Genomic DNA, 20,851 nt, shown 5'->3' with positions numbered 1-20,851 from the left:
CAATGAAATATGGGCCAGCCACGGTGGCTCACACCTATAATCCCAGCACTTTGGGAGGTCAAGGCAGGCACATCACTTGAGGTCAGGAGTTCAAAACCAGCCTGGCCAACATGGCAAAACCTTGTCTCTACATAAATACAAAAATTAGCTGGGCATGGTTGGCTCACACCTGTAGTCCCAGCTAATCAGGAGGCTGAGGCAGGAGAGTCACTTGAACCCAGGAGGCAGAGGTTGCAGTGAGCCAAGATGGTGCTACTTCACTCCAGCCTACGTGACAGAGCAAGACTCTGTCTCAAAAAAAAGAAAGAAAGAAATATCTTCAAGCCCTAGAAACCAAAGGTAAAGGAGCAGAAATGCAAAGCCGATGGACTAATACCCAAACTGAATAATCATCCCCTGGATTATCAAGGATTTATTGTTCCAATTTCCTGCTTTAGAAAACTGTAATTATTAAAGGGCAATAGAATCTCCTCATTTTCATATTTTTCCCTTTCAAAAAACCAATGATCTGCTCTCTAGAAACAACATAATGACAGGCAGCAGAACCTAAAAGGCCACTGAGCAAATGCTCCTCATAGTATATAATTTTAAGTCTCTTCTAAAGTTTTTTTTTTTTTAAGGGGGGTAGTTGATTAGGAGAGGGTCTGTGTGGAAACCTACCTACAAGGTTGTGTCAGTCAAAGGGGTCAGACTGGCCCTAGGCCTGTCAAAGTTCATAAAAGTTCCTGGTTAAAGCACCCACAAGTCTAGGTGCCATGGCTCATGCCTGTAATCTCAACACTTTGGGAGGCCAAGCCAGGCAGATTGCTGCCAGTTCGAGACCAGCCTGAGCAACATGGCGAAACCCCCTCTCTACTAAAAGTACAAAAAATTAGTTGGGCATGGTGGCACACACCTGTAGTTCCAGTTACTCAGGAGGTTTGAGGTGGCAGGATCACCTCGGCCTGGGAGGTTGAGGCTGCAGTGAGCTGTGATCACACCACTGCACTCCAGCCTGGGTGACAGAGTGAGATCCTGTCTTAAAAAAAAAAAAAAGTACCCGGAAGAAAAAGTAGAGAATCAGATATGTCAGGAATTCATGTTCTCAAACCAAATCAAGATAGGTTTTAAAATAATCAGGGTTATTGCTTTTCACTTTATGAGATGTGATAGTTTAAGAACTACCAAATATAATGAATAGAATTTTGCCAGAAAAAGGAGGAAATAAATTTTGTTGGGTGCTGTGAAATCAAATCAAATCTTTGTTATGTAGTTCAAAAGGATTGTTTGTGTTAAAGAACTAAACACTGACTGTATTAAATGTTTTTTCACTGCCTTTTAGAGTGGATTCCATGGCCTGCTTGATAGACATGGTAGGCCAGGTTGTTGGGTTAATCCACTAACTACTTTACCAATTGAATGGCCCCATTTAGGCCTATAATTAGCATGTAAATGATAACTTCCAGAAATTGCCTTCTATATTTGCATAGAAACATTTCAGTCCTGTGCCAACAATATCATAACTTACCCATGTTCACAAAATGAACCTAGTTAAGTTCTTGTTATAAGTGGTAGACCTCAACAATTTCCCAGACGGTTCGATTTTGAGTTAAATTTAACTTTTCTTCTGATGAGGTTAGAATCTTTTGAAATCATTTGCACAGATAAATTTGGTTATGACAACTACAGAGTTGGTGGCATAATTATTCACAAAATTACTATAATCCAGTCAGTGAAATTCCAGAGCCCTTCATTAAGATGCTATTGACACATCTGTAAGATATTCTATAGGATGTAATTGCATTCATTTAACTGTTTGACAATAAGTTGTAATACAGTTTTAAAAAAATTTCAATATTGAGATACTTGGCAAAATGGATGAAATTATTACAAATCCCTGAAGACAGGCTAAGTGAAGCTTTATCTAGAAAAGTAAGTGTGAGGGTTTAGCATTCTTAGAACCTAGCACTATTTTGAGAAATAGTTGCTAAATTGCAAAAGCATGCCTGCTGCAGATACTGTATTTGGTCTTCATCTCCCACAAAAGGCAGAATGACCATGTGTTTTTAAATAAGTTTTTAGCTGACCAATACTTTTTTTCTTAAAGGACCAATCTGGTTAGCTTTTTCTTTTTTAAAAGACCCATCTGATTTAATTTAACTTTTGGCTTTCACAAGTGACAGAGATCAAGCAACTTCCAGCTTTTCCCAGTGTGAAAGTCTTTCTGCTCCCAGGAGCCTTCAGGTCTGGGCTAGGGACCACACTGTGATAGAATACAGGCCTGTAGCTGAACTTTACATTGCTATTTGGATGGTAAACATCCAAATCTCTCGACTCAAAGATTTCAGAAATCTGCTTTATTTTCTGATCTTTAGGCCACTGTAAGGGGAGGGGAGGTTCCAGAAGGGACCACAGGATCAGCCATTTTTTAGAATGAGGAACAAGCCCAGAGAGCCTGTGATAGCAGCTCACACAACAGCCAGTTGCAGACTCGGGTATGAAACATTACACCCCTCCCTGATCCCTGATAGAATGTATCTCATTATACAGCCCCCTCATTTTCCCTATTTTGCTTTAGGTATCTTAAAATACGATTCTGAGAGACATGGTGCAACTCCCCAGTTAATAGCTTGGGACCAAACATTTCTTTGACTTGTGTTTACAACCAGCTTCCGGTCATTTTGCCTTACGTTTGTTGATAGAGTATTTTGGTAACTCAGCACAGGAGCCTGACTCTTACATAGATTGTGGCTGATTTTCAAAACTGGCTAATGTCAAACCAGCCATAGAATCTCCTCCTCTCCACAGCAGCTCTTCCCTCACCTCAGTCACGTCCTTCTTGCCCTTAGCCGAAGACATCACTGCCCTGCCCTGCACTGAAAATGTAGGCCCCCCCAAAAAATGCTCACAGCTTCTCTGACATCCACATCTACACCCCCATCTTCCCTTGCACCCATTTTCACTTTTCCCCCTTATTTTGAGAGCAAAGTCTGTCTGATTACAAAATTCATGTTCTTTTCATGGTGGGACAGAGAAGACTAATCCTACACAATTAATGTTGAAGATGCAAGTGGAAAATAAATGAGAAAAGCCTCTGAAAAAATGAACAGTAGACAAAGCTAAGATGACATCATTTTTAATGTTTTAGTCTCTAATTCCCCACCCTAATAATGAAGACGTTATTATATTTAATTACCCCATAAAGCTTTCATTATCACTGAAGGAAAATAGGTGCAAATGCCTTCCTGATTTTTACATGTTCTCCTCAAAAGGGCAGGTGACCATCTGGTGACTTCTGTTTTTGTTTTTTTTTTTTTCCTGAGACAGGGTCTCACTCTATTGCATGGGCTAGAGTGCAGTGGCGCAATCATGGCTCACTGCAACCTCTCCCTCCTGGATTCAAGGGATTCTCGTGTCTCAGCCTCCTGAGTAGCTGGGATTACAGGCATGTGCCACCATGCCTGGCTAATTTTTTTACTTTTAGTAGAGAATGTCAAACCAGCCATAGTATCTCCAACATGGGTCTCACCCTGTTGGCCAGGCTGGTCTTGATCTCCTGGCCTCAAGTGATCTGTCTGCCTCACCCTCCCAAAGTGCTGGGATTACAGGTGTGAGTCACTGTGCCCAGCCAGTCTGGTGATTTCTAATAGGCCTCCAGGCTGCCTGTGATTTTGTGTAAAAAAAATCAATGCTGGGGTAAACATACAATGTGATTTCTCTCTGGCCCACCTCCCATAGGGAGTTCTCCTGGTCAAACACTTCCCTGACAAATGTAATGTAATAAAATGTAAAGACCAATTTAATTGTCATGTCCAAGGATAGGCATTATAATTGGAGTCATTGTTGTGGCTCACTTGGATGGAGTTACAAAAAAGTCAGTCCTGCCAGAATATAGATTTATAGAATGCAATCCACAAAGAGCAAAAAATGAAGAATCTAGGTCTTCCTCTTGCCTCTCAAGGGCTCACTCTGCTCTAGATGAACCCCTCCTGGACCCGAAGAAGACAGCAGGCACTTTTAGCAATCCTCTGCTAATAAGAATGCTGACTTTGCCCTACCCACCTCTGAGACATAGAGGCAATTAGCCTGATTTTCATTGATTCCCAAGCCAAAGCGTAGATCCATGAGGTGAAGAAGAGCTGCAGTTTAAAGCTTACATAACTCTTACCCCTTTTTAACCCATGCCACACTTATTTAACCAACCCCTAATAACAGACAATACGGTAGTTTCCACTTTCTCAGTATTACAAATATTACTGGAATGAACGATTATAACTAAATCTTTGTGCATAACCATGGTTATTTCCTTATGATAAATCCCTAGATGTAGAATTGTTATGTCATAAAGTATGCGTGTTTGAGTGCTTTTTTTATTCATGTAATTAAATTGTTATTAAAACATTGTGCCAATTTACCCTCATATAAGAGCACATGATAATCCTTATTTCCTTGCGTCCTCACCTTTCCAGGGTAATGTTATATGTATGTGTGTGTGTGCGTGTGTGTGTGTATGTGTGTGTGTGTGTGTGTGTATTATGCATGCACACATATATGTTTATATATATACATATACAGTCATACACTGCATAATGACATTCCAGTCAATGATGGACTACATATACAATGGTAGTTCCATAAGATTATACTACCCTATTTTTACTGTACTTCTCTCTCTTTAGATATGTTTAGATACACAAATACTTACCATTGTGTTGTAACTGTTGACAGTATTTAATACAATAACATCCTGTATAGGTTTGAAGCCCAGGAGCAATAGTCTATACCATACAGTCTAGGTGTGTAGTAGGGTATACCATCTAGGTTTGTATAAATATTCTATGATGTCCTCACAAGGACAAAATTGCCTAACAAACACATTTCTTGGAATGTATCCCTGTCATTAAGTGATACATGACTGTATATACATATGTAAACACATTTGAATGTATTTATTCAATTATCAATTAAAAAATTTTTCACTTTAGAAAACATTAATATGTATGTATACATATATATTACATATATTGAAAAATAAATCTATCACTTAGACCAGAAAACATTTATATGTATATATGTACATATTATATATATTTAAAAATAAATATTTCACTTTAGACCCAAATATGTATATATGTATATATATAAATGGGTATATTTATACATGCATCTAAAGTGAGATTTTTTAATTAATAAATTGAACAATACAAACAGTATACAGTATAAATACAGCAATTAATATAAACATCATACTCCAGGGTATTATGTTTTTAAAATATTTTCATAGACAAATGTATTATTTCATTACTTTTAAGATCTCTTTGGCTAGGTGTGTTGGCTAACACTTGTAAAGCACTTTGGGAGGCCATACATGGGTGGATCGCTTGAGCCCAGGGATTTGAGACAAGATGGGTAATAGTGAGACCCCATTTCTACAAAAAATGCAAAAATTAGCTGTACATGATGGTGCACACCTGTAGTTTCAGCTACTTGGGAGGCTGAGGTGGGAGGATCACCTGACCTTGCAGAGGTCAAGGTTACAGTGAGCTATGATCACACCACTGCACTCCAGCCTGAGTGACAGAGTAAGACCCTGTCTAAAAACATAATGTCTTTGATTATAATGAGGTTGGGTGTATTTGTGCATTTATTTTCTGGTTATATTTCTTTTTTTCTGATTTGCCTGTATATATCCTATCCTGTTTCCTATTGCTTAGTTTACCTTTTGCTTATTGATTTATTAGATTTATATATTTATTTTAAATGTATTAAGACTTTGTTGCATATGTTGCAACCTTTTTTTTTCCCCCTCTGGCTTGACATTTGCCTTTCAGATTTGTTTATGTGGCATTCCTCATTTGAAGAATAAAGCAGAACCAAATGTCTTGTTTTGAAGATTGAGATGAAATGGGAGGGCCACAAATAGTAATTTATCTTTGAACATTGTATAGATACATATGTAACCTGATACTAAACAAAAAGTAAAAGCTCATGGACTGTCAGTGATGTGGTGGGATATGCCACAGGGAAGTGATTTGTGGACTCACTGGAGAGAGACTTCTACTAGAAGTTAAGTACTAAACAGATAGTGCAGAAAATATCCAGAGAAAGATATACAAGAGAAGAAGGGAAAGGTAGGGATATCTATGCAAAAGGAAATAAGGTATGTTTCCTCTGGTGAAATTAGAAAGTCTTTATTAATGTGTGAATTGTCAATTTCTAATTGCGTGAGTTGAGCTTGTAGCTCTAGAGGCCAGCAAATACTTATTTGGTCTATGAGCTCAGAAAACCAGAGGGTCCCCAGATAATCTCAATGCAAGCATCAACAAATAATGCGGCATCACCCAGAATTTGGGAAAATATTTCTTTAAAATGCAATGATTGTAAGGCTGTGAAATATTCACAAGATAGAAGTTTAGAAGTGGGGAAGGGAAGTGGTATTTTCAGGTTCATAAACAAACTTTGGAATAAATGTTTGCCTAATTAAGCTTATTAGTAAAACTATAGGGAAAGAATGCCTGGTCTGTCTTTTCAGATGTCTCCATATTGCTTGGAGAACAAATTGCTGATCCGACAATGTTCCATGAAATTACTCAGAAAAGTCATGAAAGAATGGACTGACATAAACACTATGTTCATGTAAACTATGTGTCAGCAACTACCAGTTGTACTAATCTATCTTCCCAGTAATTTTCTCATAAGTTGGCATGAAACACAGAAGGTCTCAATAAATCACTGAAAGGAAATGAAACAGAAGGAAAACAAGAGTATCTCAGCCTGCCTTACTCATATTTAAAGCAATGTAGAATTCTTAGACTCACAAATGATGCAGAGTTTAGCTTGAAAAACTCAAGAGTAGGTTCCTTTTCCATACTTAGCTCCTTATTCTTTGACATGAAAACTTATTACACTTGACAGTATAATTTTCCTTGTTCTGTGTACAAAGCCACCTTAATCTGCTCTATAATGTGTTGATTATCTTGTCAGTAATTAATGACCTTTCTATTTCTACTTTGCTCTCAGCTGCTCTGCTTTAATAATGCTGGGACATTAATATCCTGAAGCAGTTCTCTTCCAGTATTCTCACACATCATGAAATGTGATAGGAAATTCACCTCCTCTCATGTATCTTGTCTACACATTGGTTTTCTGCTTCCTTCTTGCTGTTAAATAGCCAACTATTTATAAATCTCTACAGAAACTTTCTAGACTTGCTCTTCTATTCGAATGAACTTCTAGGGCTGCCTTTAAAACTTCAGAACCGGAGGTATTTTACATGTAATCATATTTTCATTCTGTAAGGGCACAGTTAAAAAGATTTTAAAAGTGGAAATTTGAATCAAAGACTTAAATTTCAACTTTTTTTTTCCTAAAAGGAAAAGATTTTTGTAAGAGAAAATGAAGGAATAGAGAAAATTACCAACAAGAACCATGTTGCACAATGTTAAAACACAGTTTCTGCTATTAAGATGCCAAAAATATAACAGGAGGTAGAAGAGACCTAGAAGTCATTTTAAAACATGTCCTTGTTTCATAGAAAGGTGACATGACATTCTGATTTACATAGTAAATGCTAGAGTCAGGGCAACTCTTTATATTCCTGAACTAGAGCTACTTCATTACACAAATACTATTCCAACAAGTAAAACCCAAGTCAATGACTTATAAAAGATTCAAAGAGGAAGAGGCATTTGAGGTAGACATTGACAGAAGCATAGGACTTTCTTGGGTATGTATAATGATTTCTGCAACAAGATCAATGAGATATACTTTGCTGTTGATAAACGCTGAGGGAGCATTGGAGGAGGAAGGCAGAGGGCAGAAGACAAGGATTTGAGGAATGAGAAGCCACACTGGAGTGAAGACAGTAATTGAAGATACATCTTTCCAGAAGTTTGGAGGCTGAAGGAATGGGAGGGATAGGCAGCTTAAATGGGTACTGAGATGAAAGGAAGGTTTATTGTTCATTTGTGTCGAATGCAGGAGACTAACATGTATTGGCAGTATGCAAAGGACTAATGGAGATTGAAGATTTACGAGAGAGGGAATAATTTATGAAATAAGTTCCCAGAGGAGGCAGGAAGGTGAGATCAAATGCCTAGATGGGCAGGTTGGTTTTGACGAAGAGCAAGGATAATGCTTTGTTTGTCAGATTGATCACGAGATGAAGAAGGGCAGGTGAAGATTCAGAGAGGAATAGAACTGAAGGAGCTTGTGTTGGATGCCTTTAGCCTTTAGGAGATGAACCCATGAGATCACATCCCAAGAATGAGGCAGGGAGGATCAAGTTGGAAATTTGCGAGTGAAAATAGATCTGAATATCTGGGATGGGGGATGAGGAAAAGTCAACAAGAGATGAGATGCATAAAAGGCTTTCCCAGCAGAATGGAGGGGACAGTGGAGATTAGTCTTATTTTCTCCAGCTGTGCTGAGAAGACTGGGGTAAAGATGAAAGCTACCCTGGGTTTCCAGGCATTAGGAAGACCCAGGTGGAGAAGCCAGGAAGACCTGCAGGTGGGAGGGTATGACGTGGAAGCAACCGCATCGTTGACCATGATCGCAGAATGGAGGCTGGGTAAGCTGTGTTGTGGGGCAGGGAAAGGATTGGGATTTGCATGGGGGCTGGTAAAACTTGACTTAGGTTCTTGGGAATAGGAAAAGGCACAGTTTAAGAAAGGGAAGCTGTTTCAAAGGGAAGAATCACAGCTCTTGGTTTTAGTAAATACCATCATAAAAAGTTCCCAAACAGGCCAAGCATGGTGGCTCACGCCTGTAATCCCAGCACTTTGGGAGGCTGAGATGGGAGAATAACTTGAGGCCAGGAGTTTGAGACCAGCCTGAGCTACTTAGTGAGACCCTGTCTCTGCAAAAAATGAAAAATAAATTAGCTGGCTCTGCACCCCAGCTACTTGGAAAGCTAAGGTGGGAGGACTGCTTGAGCCCAGGAGGTGGAGACTGCAGTGAACAATGATCGTGCCACTGCATTCCAACCTGGGCAACAGAAACCCTGTCTCAAAAAAAAAAAAAAAAAAAATGTTCCAAATCAGACTCAGCATATACATGTCCATAAATGTCCTAATATTCACTCTAGCCAGGTATTCCTGGCTTTAAGTATTCACACTAAAATTCCTTGTAGGACAAATTGCTCAGGTGCTGTGCTGTAAGGGATTCTAGTTTATCTTATCCGTAGGCAGAAACATTTAATCTTCCTTTTTCCTTTGATGGAATTATGTTCTTCCTTACCATCAACACCTATTCATTGATAGTATAGTTTTCTGTCTTAACTATTTAGTGGGTTACTAACAGGAGAACCCACTCTGTTCCAGAAATTGCCTCAACATTAGGAATAAAAAACAAAACAAAACAAACAAACAAACAAAAAACATGGAGCCGTATTCTCCAGAAGCTTACATCTGATTTAAGGAGATAGGTAAGTAGACAATTTCAACATAATGCTCTAAGTGCTATGAAAGTAGTATGATAGTGATATGTGCTATACAAGACAAGGATTCTAGGTTAATTGCTTTGAGAAAATTGTCACCTTTTAACAAAGTTAAACTGGATTCTTTAATGTAGACCTTATCGAGAGTTTCTAATATGTTACTGTGCTTTGTGAATCTTCATGTGTGTGGAGTAGAGATCCAGTCTGCTAAGTTCCGTGAACTCATCTGACAACAGAACTCTTTTTCAATAGAATATCTCAAGGGATTTGTGCTCCATGAGACATAAGATGAGAAGGGCTGACACAAGATTCTCACCTAGTGAAAAAAATATATGTATTTATATTTTTAAAAACTGATTGGATGGGGACTTTCTCCCAAATACATAAATGACTTTGAAGTTTTTTTTTTTTCAGTCCTGTGACACAGTAAAGATACAGACTTAAAAGGATTTACCATGAAGATTTTAATGACTGCTGGGCTGATTATTAAGCCTGATCCCAGTGAAATGGAATGCCTTTAGTTATTTTCATTTATGGACTGTTTAACGATTTTTCTCCAAAAGAAATATTTAATGAACACAATATCGATTTCCTCCCAGTGCTTCTAATTAACAGAACACTGAATGATCTTTGTTAAAGGAAAGGCCAGCTTCAGGCCAGAAGGCATTGCAGGATCTAATATGTATGCTACCATGGGTGACGAAGCATAAAGATAAACTAAGGATTTGAATATATAAGGGCTAATGTTTGTGTCCATTGTTATGGAATTTGTGACAATCACTCTCCAGTCTTTCCTAATATTTGGACTTTAGGAAAAGTGTTTTGGACTGAATTGTTCTCTTTCCTCATTATCCTCCTTAATGTGTGAAAGTCTCAAGATAACTGTTATTACCTGCTCTCTTTTTCACAAAGAGGAAAAACAGATCCAGAGGACCATTTTGTGATTCATCCTTTTTCAAAATGTTTCTTAAAACATTAAAGTTTTATTATTGTAAACTGTTTATAATTGTATAAAAGCAGCCATTTCTTTAAGAAAGTATCATCTTGTTAAAATAAAGGTTTAACTGACCTGATTTTTAGTTTAAAGAACTTCACAGCAAAAATCAGGGTATAGAATTATCCAAGTATTTAAGAGATGTTGTCTATAAAACCTTATGAGGATCAGACTAAGAAAAAAACATTCATTAGTCTTTCTCTCTCTGCTCAGCTAAATTTAATAAATGATGTGTGTGGGTACTATGCTAAGAACTTTATATGATGCATTGCCTTTGATCTTTACCATATACTATGGATATATGGCTATACTCCTGGTATACCCATTTTACACATGAAAGAAAAGTAAGGCTCAGGAAGGTTACATAACTAGCTCAAACTATAATGCCATTAGTGCCAGCAAACCCACAGCCAAGTGTCTTATGCATTATGCTACATTTTCCTCTAACCCACAGCTTTCCTTTGTCTACGTTAAAGCACCTTGAATTTTGACCCCTCCTAGGAGCCAAAGTTATTTCTAAACTAGAACACCAGAAGGTTAAAAATAAAGTCCAAATTTTTTTCAGGAATCCTGAGAGTTGGGGCTGGGCTCCCCTTCTCACCTGATCCTACACTTTTGATGTTAGCCAGGCGAGGGCTGGGAGACTTTTTACACTAGGCTTAGTGGAAAAAGCATCAATTCTGGAGTCAAAAAGATCTGGATCTGCTTCTCAGTTCAGCCACTTAATAGCTGTGTAACGTTGAACAACGTCCTTAATTTTCTGCCTGAGCGTTCCTCATCTGTTAAATGGTGCTGGACTGCTTTCCTTCCTAGGGAGCTGTGTCATCAAATGAAGTGCTGGAGAGTGTTCAACAACAGCCTCTGTTGTTGGCGGCTGTGATATCACACAGAATCTGTCCATAAGGCTACTTTGCTAAAATGGTCTAAGGGAAACTCTTAGCATTGCTTCATCCCTGTAGTTTCTGCCAAAGATTAAACTACCCAGGGAAGACAGCAAGGGGTTATTAATAAGCAGCCCATTGTCCTTAAAACAGGTTGGGTAAGTGGAAATAGGAGAAAGCAAGGTAAAGCAACATCCAGAGTGGGAGGCCATCAGAAAGGCACAGGGGAGGCAGAAGGCAGGCATCAGGAGTGAGGGAAATAAGAGGAGAGAAGCTGAAAGGCTGGACTTTACAATTCTGCACAGGCTGCTGCTCACTCACCTCAGCTCTGGTCCCATGTGACAACTCATGAGAGGTGGAAATAATGTTCATGAAAGCAGGTACTGTCTTTGAGTTGGGCCCTAAAGAATCACACCTGACATGCTTTAGAAATGGGTTCAGAGGTCACAAAGCATAGGCAGGTGACACGTGTGCCAGGCTCTCAGTTTAGGCATTCGTTTCTACTAGATCATCTGGGGGACCTTAAGCTAGACTGCATTTGAAAATGTCAAGGACACTGAAAAGAAATACTTTACTTCCCTCACAGGAGTATTGTGAGAATTAAATAACAAAAGGTACCTATATCCCAAGGCAGGCTTGAAGAGCCTCATTTTCTCCAGGTGCACAAGAACAGGCCTTCCCCAAGATTGGAGAGAGACCTTGACCACCCAAAGATACCCAGCACTAAAGGGCAGCCTTCAGAGTTGACTAGATCATGATTCAGACCCCAGCTCTGCCACTTCCCAACCTTAGAAAGTCCACTCATTCATTCTTTTATTCATTCATTGACCACATAGGTACCAAACAAAATTTATTGAGCAGAATTTTACTGATGACCTACTATGCACCAGGGCACAGTGCTAGATGCTGTGGATACAGAGATGAACAAGACCGGCAAGGTCCCTGTCCTCGTGAAGGCTATATTTTCGCAGGAAAAGAGATGGACAATGAACAAGTAACAAATAAACAAATGAGATCATTTCAGATTGGGATAAATGTTATACACAAAATAAACTGGGCAAACTAATGGGGAGTAATCTGGATATGAGGAAAGCGGTTATAAACTGGGCGGCAGTCAGGAATGTTCCTTTCTGAGAGGAAGCACTTGACCTGGGACAGAAGCATGGGAGCCAGCTTGATATGGGAGTGGCTAGGGCAGGAGGCACCCCATGTGCAGAGCACTGGCCCTGGGCCAGGAAAGGCCTTGGGACTCAAGGAACAGAGAAAAGGCCCACGTAACTATGTGGACTGTGAGACCCTGTGATTGTGGCAAGAATCAAGGCAGATGAAGCCAGCAAAGTGGGCAGTGATCCAACTGTGCAGGACCTCAAAAACCACAGTATGGGATGAAGCTTTATTCTGAAGGCCATAGAACTGTTTCACACAGGGGATGGCCAAGATTTGATTTCTGTTTCAAAGAAATGATTCTGGCTGCTGCATCTCTCTCTCTCTCTCTCTCTGGAGTATAGAGAAAGGTGGAAGAGAACATCCAGCTAGGAAGATATTGAAGTCGTTTAAGTAAGAAATGATGGTGGCTTAGACTAGGGTGGTGGCTGGAGAGAGAGAAGTAGACATGTTTGATATGAATTTTAGGGGTGTCACTGAAGAGTTTTGTCTGGAATTTGGGGAAGAGTGGCAAGGAAAAAGGAAGAATCAAACTATTTAAATTTCCTGAAACTTCAGTTTCTTCACCTAAATTTGGTGTTACTGTAGCGTATTAAGGACTAAACAAGAGAGCATGTGCTGCCCAGCACAAAGTAGGTAGTTGATAAACAGCCAGCTTCTGCCTTGTTCTGACCCAGGTTGAACTCTGAACCTTCTAGAAGTTCCAGCAAGTTCATTTCAGGACCCAGTCATTAGAAATTCCAACTAATACAAAATGTATGCTAAGCTCGATAGGCTCAGAAAAATCTCTTAAACTGTCATCAGTTCGGAAGTAAAGTCAATACTGAGTTATTAAGCCAGCCACAACAGCCAATATGAAGCTTCCAGACAGACCGTGACACCTGACAAGTGTTGGCCGTATGCTTATTTGGGTGCTCTGTGACTTAAAACTCCTTTCTCAATGGCAAGAAATTTTGGAGAAACGTACTCTTTGTGGACAGAAACCACATGTGGAAAACAATAGCATAGGTTTGGGTGTCATAGCTCTGGAAAACTCTTGATCTCTGAAGCTTTGACAGGGGTTCCTGGCTTACAGGGTACACATGAGGACTGCTGATCTGACTCTAGCTTTCTGAGTCACTCGCAATGAAAAAGCTACCTAGGGGCAGGAAGACCGTTCATCTAACTCTGTTCCTGTCCAGCTGTATGGTCACAGGAACATCTCCCAGCACTTCAGGGTGGGGGACCTGGGCAGGGACACTACACAGACATATCCTTGCACAGGCCTTTGGCTACCACAAAATCTGCTGGGCTACCATGCCTGGTTTCAGTGCAGCTCAGCTGCATATGAGCCTGAAACACACGATCTTTCTTATTGCTCTCTTCTTTTTTGCGTTTATTGTGGTTATTCAGAGCTATTCTCTATGTTGGATGTTACAATACCCTGGTGCACTTTATAAAATACTGATTCCCAGGCCCCACACCAAAAGATTCTGACCTAATCAGTATAGTAGATGCACCACCCAACTGATCCTTCAGGAATGAAGGGCTTATTCTCCCAGTTGCTGAAAGTGTAGCCAGTGGACAGCACTCGGCTTGTTAATCATCTGTGGAAAGTTGCTCGGCATTTCAAGGCAATACCCTCTTCCTGAGGTAGCCAGCATCCAATGACCAATCAATATGGGACTATAAAGACAACATTGCTCTGAAACAGGACAACTCTGAAAGGCCACACCAGTTTCAGAGCTCCCTGTAGGTCAGCTGAGGCCTTCCTTGAGAATGCACTGCAGCCCGACAGCTTCCCCTGCCTGATCCTGCTTCCTTTCCTTCCCTTCCTTCTGTAGTGATCCCAAGAGCAACACTCATAAACTTCCTGCAAGTAAGTCTCCATCTCAGGGTCTGCTTTCCTTGGTTTGAGGTAACACTTGGACATCAGCATTATAAAGCTCCACAGATGATTTTTTTTTTTTTTTTTGAGATGAGGTCTCGCTCTGTCACCCAGGCTGGAGTGCAAATCTTGGCTCACTGAAACCTCCATCCACCTCCTGGGTTCAAGCAATTCTCCTGCCTCAGCCTCCCGAGTAGCTGGGACTACAGGCTTGCACCACCATGCCCGGCTAATTAAAAAAAAAAAAAAATTTTTTTTTTTTTGAGATGGAGTCTTGCTCTGTTGCCCAGGCTGGAGTACAGTGGTGTGATCTCAGCTCACTGCAAGCTCTGCCTCCCGGGTTCATGCCATTCTCCTGACTCAGCCTCCCGAGTAGCTGGGACTACATGTGCCTGCCACCACGCCCGGCTAATTTTTTGTATTTTTAGTAGAGACGGGGTTTCACCGTGTTAGCCAGGATGGTCTCGATCTCCTGACCTCATGATCCGCCCGCCTCGGCCTCCCAAAGTGCTGGGATTACAGGCGTGAGCCACTGCGCCTGGCCTTTGAAATATTTTTAAGTAGAGACGGGCTTTTACCATGTTGGCTAGGCTGGTCTCCAACTCCTGACCTCAGATGATCTGCCTGTCTCGGCTTCCCAAAGTGCTGGGATTACAGGTGTGAGCCACCATGCCTGGCCCTCCCTAGGTGATTTTAATGAGGGTGAATAACCCCTGCTCAAAAGTCAGAATGTGACAATCAGTCAACAGACAATTATTGAGCATCAACTGAGTGCCAAGTATATTGCTAGGTTTTTGGTCCCAGATGGAAAATTAAGAGAGAAATTAAGAAAACCGACTCTGATTGCAAAGCTAGTAAGTGGCAGACTTGGGGTTTAAAACTAGAGAGATTGCTGTGTCTGTTCTCCTAATCACTAAGTTATGCTTTCTCCAAGATGATGGAGGGGAAGCATAGGATGCCAGGGAACCCTAACCTGGCCATGCTGGATAGAAGTGGAGAGTGGGGTCAGAGAAGGATTCTCAGAGGAAGTGAGGTTTAAGCTGAGATCTAAATAAGAAGAATGTAGGCAGAGGCAACAGGGAATGCAATAATCTAAGGTAGGAGAGAGCAGAGTGTGTCCCAGAAACGGATTGCTCAGTGTGATTAGAATGGAAAATGCAAGATGTAAACCTGGGGAGGTGGCTGATGCTAGAGCATGCCTTTTCTCTAAAAGCAATAGGAAGCCAAAGGGTCCCTGCAGAGGAGGGTTGCAGCATGGTAACTCTACTCCTGGACAGAGACAGATTGCAGGGGAGCAAGAATGAATGGCAGGTGAGGATGGTTTTTAATTCAATTGTCAGATTCAATTTAAAGACCAATGGTTCTCATCCAAGGATAGGATGACACGTCTAGGGCCATTTGGAAATGTGTGGAAATAATTTTGGTTGTTGCAATAATCACAGATGCTAAACATCCAGTAAGGTGAGAAATGTTCTCACCACAAAGGCACAACTGTCCTCTTCAAAATGCCAAGGGGGTCCTCATAGGGAAATCATGCAATAAGCAAAGCACAGAAGGCTTAACTGTAGGAATATAAATGTTCTACACCATAACAATGTGAAAGTTCAGTAATTGTATATCTGGGAGAATTTGGGAAGTCAAGGGGGTAAGAGAGGTGAAGGGAAATGCGGGGTTGGGGGAGATTTATTCATTTTAAGATGGTGGGGTGTCAAGAGACACTGTCTAAAATTTATGGATCCAAAAATAGATGGTTTAGTGTGCTAAAGTTGTAAAGGGAACCAAGAAAAATGTTCAAAATAAAAACAAAACTAAAAATTACGAAGAAGAGAGAGAAAAGCAGAAGGAATAGTATAAGTTCCTTCTCTTTCATAGTAGGGAGTCAGCCAACACAGTTAAGGTTAATGAATCAAGAAATGGAGGTGGAAATATATTTAGAGTTATAGAAGAAGCCATCAGTGAATCAGGAAGAAAAACCATCAGAAAAACAAGAAGTGGAAGTAGAATTTTAAATATTTATGTATTTATTTGTTTTTTGAGATGGAATCTTGCTTTGTTATCCAGGCTGGAGTGCAGTGGCACGATCTTGGCTCACTGCAACCTCCACCTCCTGGGTTCAAGCGATTCTTGTGCCTCAGCCTCCTGAGTAGCTGGGACTACAGGTGTGTACCACCCAGCCTGGCTAATTTTTATATTTTTAGTGGAGATGGGGGTTTCACCATGTTGGCCAGGCTGGTCTTGAACTCCTGACCACAGGCGATATGCCTGCCTTGGCCTTCCGAAGTGCTAGGATTACAGGCATGAGCCACCACACCCAGCCAAATGAGGCGGTTAGTCTTGATGTTTATTTATTTGTTTTTAGATGGAGTCTTGCTCTATTGCCCAGGCTGGAGTGCAGTGGCGTCATCTTGGCTCACTGCAAACTCCGCCTCCTGGGTTCAGTGATTCTCCTGTCTCAGCCTCATGAGTAGCTGGGATTACAGGCACGTGCCACCATGCCCAGCTAATTTTTGTATTTTTTTAGTAGAGATGGGTTTTCGCCATGTTGGCCAGGCTGGTCTCGAACTCCTGACCTCAGGTGATCCACTCGCCTCGGCCTCCCAGAGTGTTGTGACTTCAGGTGTGAGCTACTACTCCTGGCTGGAAGCGGAATTTTGAGTTCAGCAGTAGGGACTAGTGAGGGAAACTGACTTCTCATTTTATCCCTTGTCTTAAATATATTTTTGTATGTTTATTTCTACCTGTATATGTTATATAAGTGAACTTTAGTTTCCTGCTTACCCAATGCATGCTTCTATGATGGATGTCAAATGGTTCTTTTACTCTCTGAGAAGCTATTTCTGTCTAACAGGGACCTGCCAAGAACTAAGGGCCACTCTGAGACATGTAGCCAGAGTTTTCTAGTGTTGAACTATACTGTCTTCTCATCTGCACTGGGGCTGAATCCATGACTAGTTCTTTCTGAGTGCTTTAGGAACTTCTCTGCCCCAACTGGATCTAGATCCATTTTTCCCTAAGTGGTTGTGGGGAACTGTGCAGTTGCTGGGCGGCTTGGTAGTTGGCCTCCAAAGAAGAAAAGGGCAAATTCCTAGGGGCATCTGCTAGGAGGCATGCACCAATTCAGGTATAAGCAGAGACTCACTATAAAGGAATGGGCAGATTCCTAAGCAATCCCTGTTTGTTAATAGAGGATAAAGTAGGGTGGGGGGAGATGAGTGGAGTGATGAGCAGGAGTTAGAATCCAGCATGGCCTGAATTTTAACCATCTAAACACTGGCTCAGCTGGGTCTCTATTTGCCATTATTTTTTACAGCAACTGGTAAAACTACTCCTCTGTCTTTTTATGTAGCCCTTCTGTGGGCTTTACATGACATTGCATGGTAGTTAGTTGCTTACATATCTTAATTTTCTATCATCTGTGATCTCTTCTTCTTCAAGGGTAGGATCTGAGCCTCATTCATTTTTATATTCCTTGTACTGAGCATATACCTAATAAACACTGGTTGAGTAAAGAAAACGAATGAATAAATATATAAATAAATAAATAAATCAAAGCCAAATGAATAAATAAAATGCTTATTTTATCCTCCTTTTAAAAATCAGCAAAATAGGACGTAGAGTGTAATGAAGATTCCATTACACCCGATTGTGCACCCGATTGTGGGACTCTGGTATTTGCTTGTGTGTATGTGTGTGCATGTGTGTGTGTACATGCGCGCGTGTGTGTGTATTACTATAACTACTTGTAAGAGTTAAATAATTGGTAATGGGAACTCAAGTTAGGCCTTTGGGATCCCTAAGAGGTGCAGAGAAACTTGGATTTCTCCAGGACTAATAAATCAAAGAGGAAAGTTCAATAATGCTGCTGCAAGAGTCCATCTATAAGATGACATTTATAGGAAGAAAGGCTTCTTCAAAAATTATTTGATATTGTCTAGGCAATGAGCTTAAAGAGCAAGAGTCTAAGCTAAGGGTAGAAACATGGTACCAGAAACACCTGTTTGCTTCCTCTCTCCTCCAGGGAGCTGAGCAATGTATCTCAATTTAGTTAGGTGATCAAAGACTGATAAAATCACGCAAGGAATACTTACAACACTATCTACTTAATTCACATACAAATAATAAGAAGCCGTTTCTGTAAGACTGTGGTAAAACTTAGATGCTTCTACTCTGCTAGAGGTATTAGAAATCAGTTTAACTCTTTTAGAAATCAGTAAGTCAAGGGGGTTGCCATGCCATTCCTGCCTAGCAATGGAAAATAGTTTTTCTTCTTACCTAGCAATGGAAACAAAAGATTTTCAGAGATCTTTGATTAACCATGGTAAAGTTTAATGATGTCCTGGAGGGTTTTGTAATGGACTAAAAGTAACCAGGCAACATTGTGATAAGAGTGGTGTACTAGATTTCTTTAGCAGGAAGTTATAGATGGACACAGCTATGATTCTATCCAGATGGTTGTAACCAAGAGAAGTTCGGGCTATGAATGTCTGTGCAGGTTCTACTGTTCCCACAAGTTTGCAGCTTCCCCAGGGGAGCCTGCACTTTGGGTGACTCCTGGATTTGAATGTGATAGACTGATTCATTCATTCATTCATTCATTCATTCATTCATTCAACAATGTTTATTGAGCTACCACTGTGTGAGTTATCTGTTTGAAGGATAGCACTTTCTTATTTTTCTTTGGGACCCTTTCTTACACGACAGGATACTCAAGAGATATTTGCTGATTGACTGACACAGGCTGAAACAAAATGGATTTTTCCCACACTGGTTTCATTCTGAGTTGCAATTGACAGAATTTATTGCATCTGTAAAACTTCTTTAAGTTTATGAGTTGCTAAGCTTGAGAGATTACAGCTTTCTTTTCCATTCCCCTTGCAATAAAGATCTTTTTTTATATTCTCATTTCTATCAAAATCAGATGCTGACAGTTCCCTTATGTAAATTCTCTCTGGCTAGGGCGGTGTTGGTTCTATATTTTTTAATGAGCTTCCTCATCCTGTGTTCAGCTAGAGCCTTAGGTTGTTAACCTTAAAGCCTCCATGCAGAACCAGGCTCACTGATTTCACCTTTTTAAAATACTAGCATTCCCACTAGTGTGTGTATGTGTGTTTGAGAGAGAGGGAGGGAAAGAGAAAGAGAGAGAGAGAATTATGACTAAAGTTTCAAACTAAAGGTCAGCTGTTGAACTTGAAGAACTATTCATGTACTCTCAGTCTTTGCATTAGTCTTAGGAAATTTAAGAGATAAACAAAAAGCAAACTCTCTAGGTGGCTGTGATTCAGAGACCCAGAAAACAGAAAATAACTGGAGGATTAACCTGTATGTGGCTGGGAGTAGGGTGTAAGGGTGAGGCCGTAGGCCTGAACAGAAGGAAAATAATATCTCACCAGTTGACAGTAGCTAGAGGGACATTCACAAACTAGTCCAGCAACTGAACATGGACACAGGAGAAATTGGCTCTACTGTACCTTGGTAGGCATAGGCTTCTTAAAGGTGATTTCAGCTTGCATCCAAACACCCCTTGGGGACTCCAACACAGACCAGACCTTCTCTTGAACCACATGGTTCTCTTCAAAGATGTATACTGCTAGGGTGTCACTCATTTTTAAAAATCCATAGATGGCATAATGAAAACGCAGACAATACTGCAAGTTTCCTGGCAGGGAGGGCCCATAGAGCCTTCCAATGTAGCCAGGCTGAGATGTGAACTTTGTGTTGGCTAGCAGGTAATACCCTGCAAACAAGATAAAGCATATCAGCAATGCAAAATAATCTAATCTAGATTAGCAAGTGGTAAAATATAATTAAAGTAGAACTAGACAGCAAAGACTATCAGCTATGCTTTAAATGATAGAAAGCATTTTCTAATGTCTGTGGCTTAAGTGACAGAAAATATCCATGTGCCTCTATTGAAATGATACGTCATTCAATTCTAAGTAAACTTTATAAACCAGTACAGATTTTCTATAGAATATGCCCAGATTCCAGTCATTAATTTGGATTTACACTTTTCATGAAACAAAAAGGATGAAGTCATCTTGGAGATACCAGCTGCCTGGGTCAACCATCTGACTTAGATTGTACATTCCGAGGACTGAACCGTAGTGAATGGAAGGCCCAGAACAGATTTTTCCTTATTATCTCTTTAGTGACCAATAGAGATGGTGGGATTTCAGGCTGGCCTGGCAGTCTTTGTGGAAGTTTGTATGTCTGGGCAGAGCCTACTCTTCTCTTGGTCAAATGTTAAACCTGCCCTTGAAGAGCAGGTTTTTCATCAGATGGATCGTCCCAGGTGCTGAAGATCTGTGTTCTTCCTTTATTCCTTCTAAACAACATAAAGAAAAATAAGATCAGGAACCTCCCCCTCCCACCATCCCCATGGTCAATTTAAAATGAGTTCGTGTATCCTGGAAAGCCTGGGCAGAAAAGAAAAAAATAGTAACACCTATTTTTTCTCTTTCTTTTTTCTGCTCCTCCTCCTGTCGGTTTTCTTTTGGGTGCCTCAGTCTTTGTATACGGTTTAGTTT

General features: G+C 40.4%; 1 protein-coding gene across 1 annotated transcript in view; it reads right to left on the bottom strand.

Annotated features, from left to right (window-relative positions):
* Positions 1-20,851, bottom strand: part of MAMDC2 (MAM domain containing 2) — a 146,164-nt gene that overhangs the window by 13,215 nt on the left and 112,098 nt on the right. The window contains exon 9 of the mRNA XM_032164257.2: positions 19,793-20,058. Coding sequence (XP_032020148.1) covers positions 19,793-20,058 — 266 coding nt within the window. The remainder of the gene's footprint in view (positions 1-19,792; positions 20,059-20,851) is intronic.

This window comes from Hylobates moloch, unplaced genomic scaffold, assembly GCF_009828535.3.
Source record: "Hylobates moloch isolate HMO894 unplaced genomic scaffold, HMol_V3 SCAFFOLD_10, whole genome shotgun sequence".
NCBI lineage: Eukaryota > Metazoa > Chordata > Mammalia > Primates > Hylobatidae > Hylobates > Hylobates moloch.
This window is presented reverse-complemented; position numbering and strand designations above follow the sequence as displayed.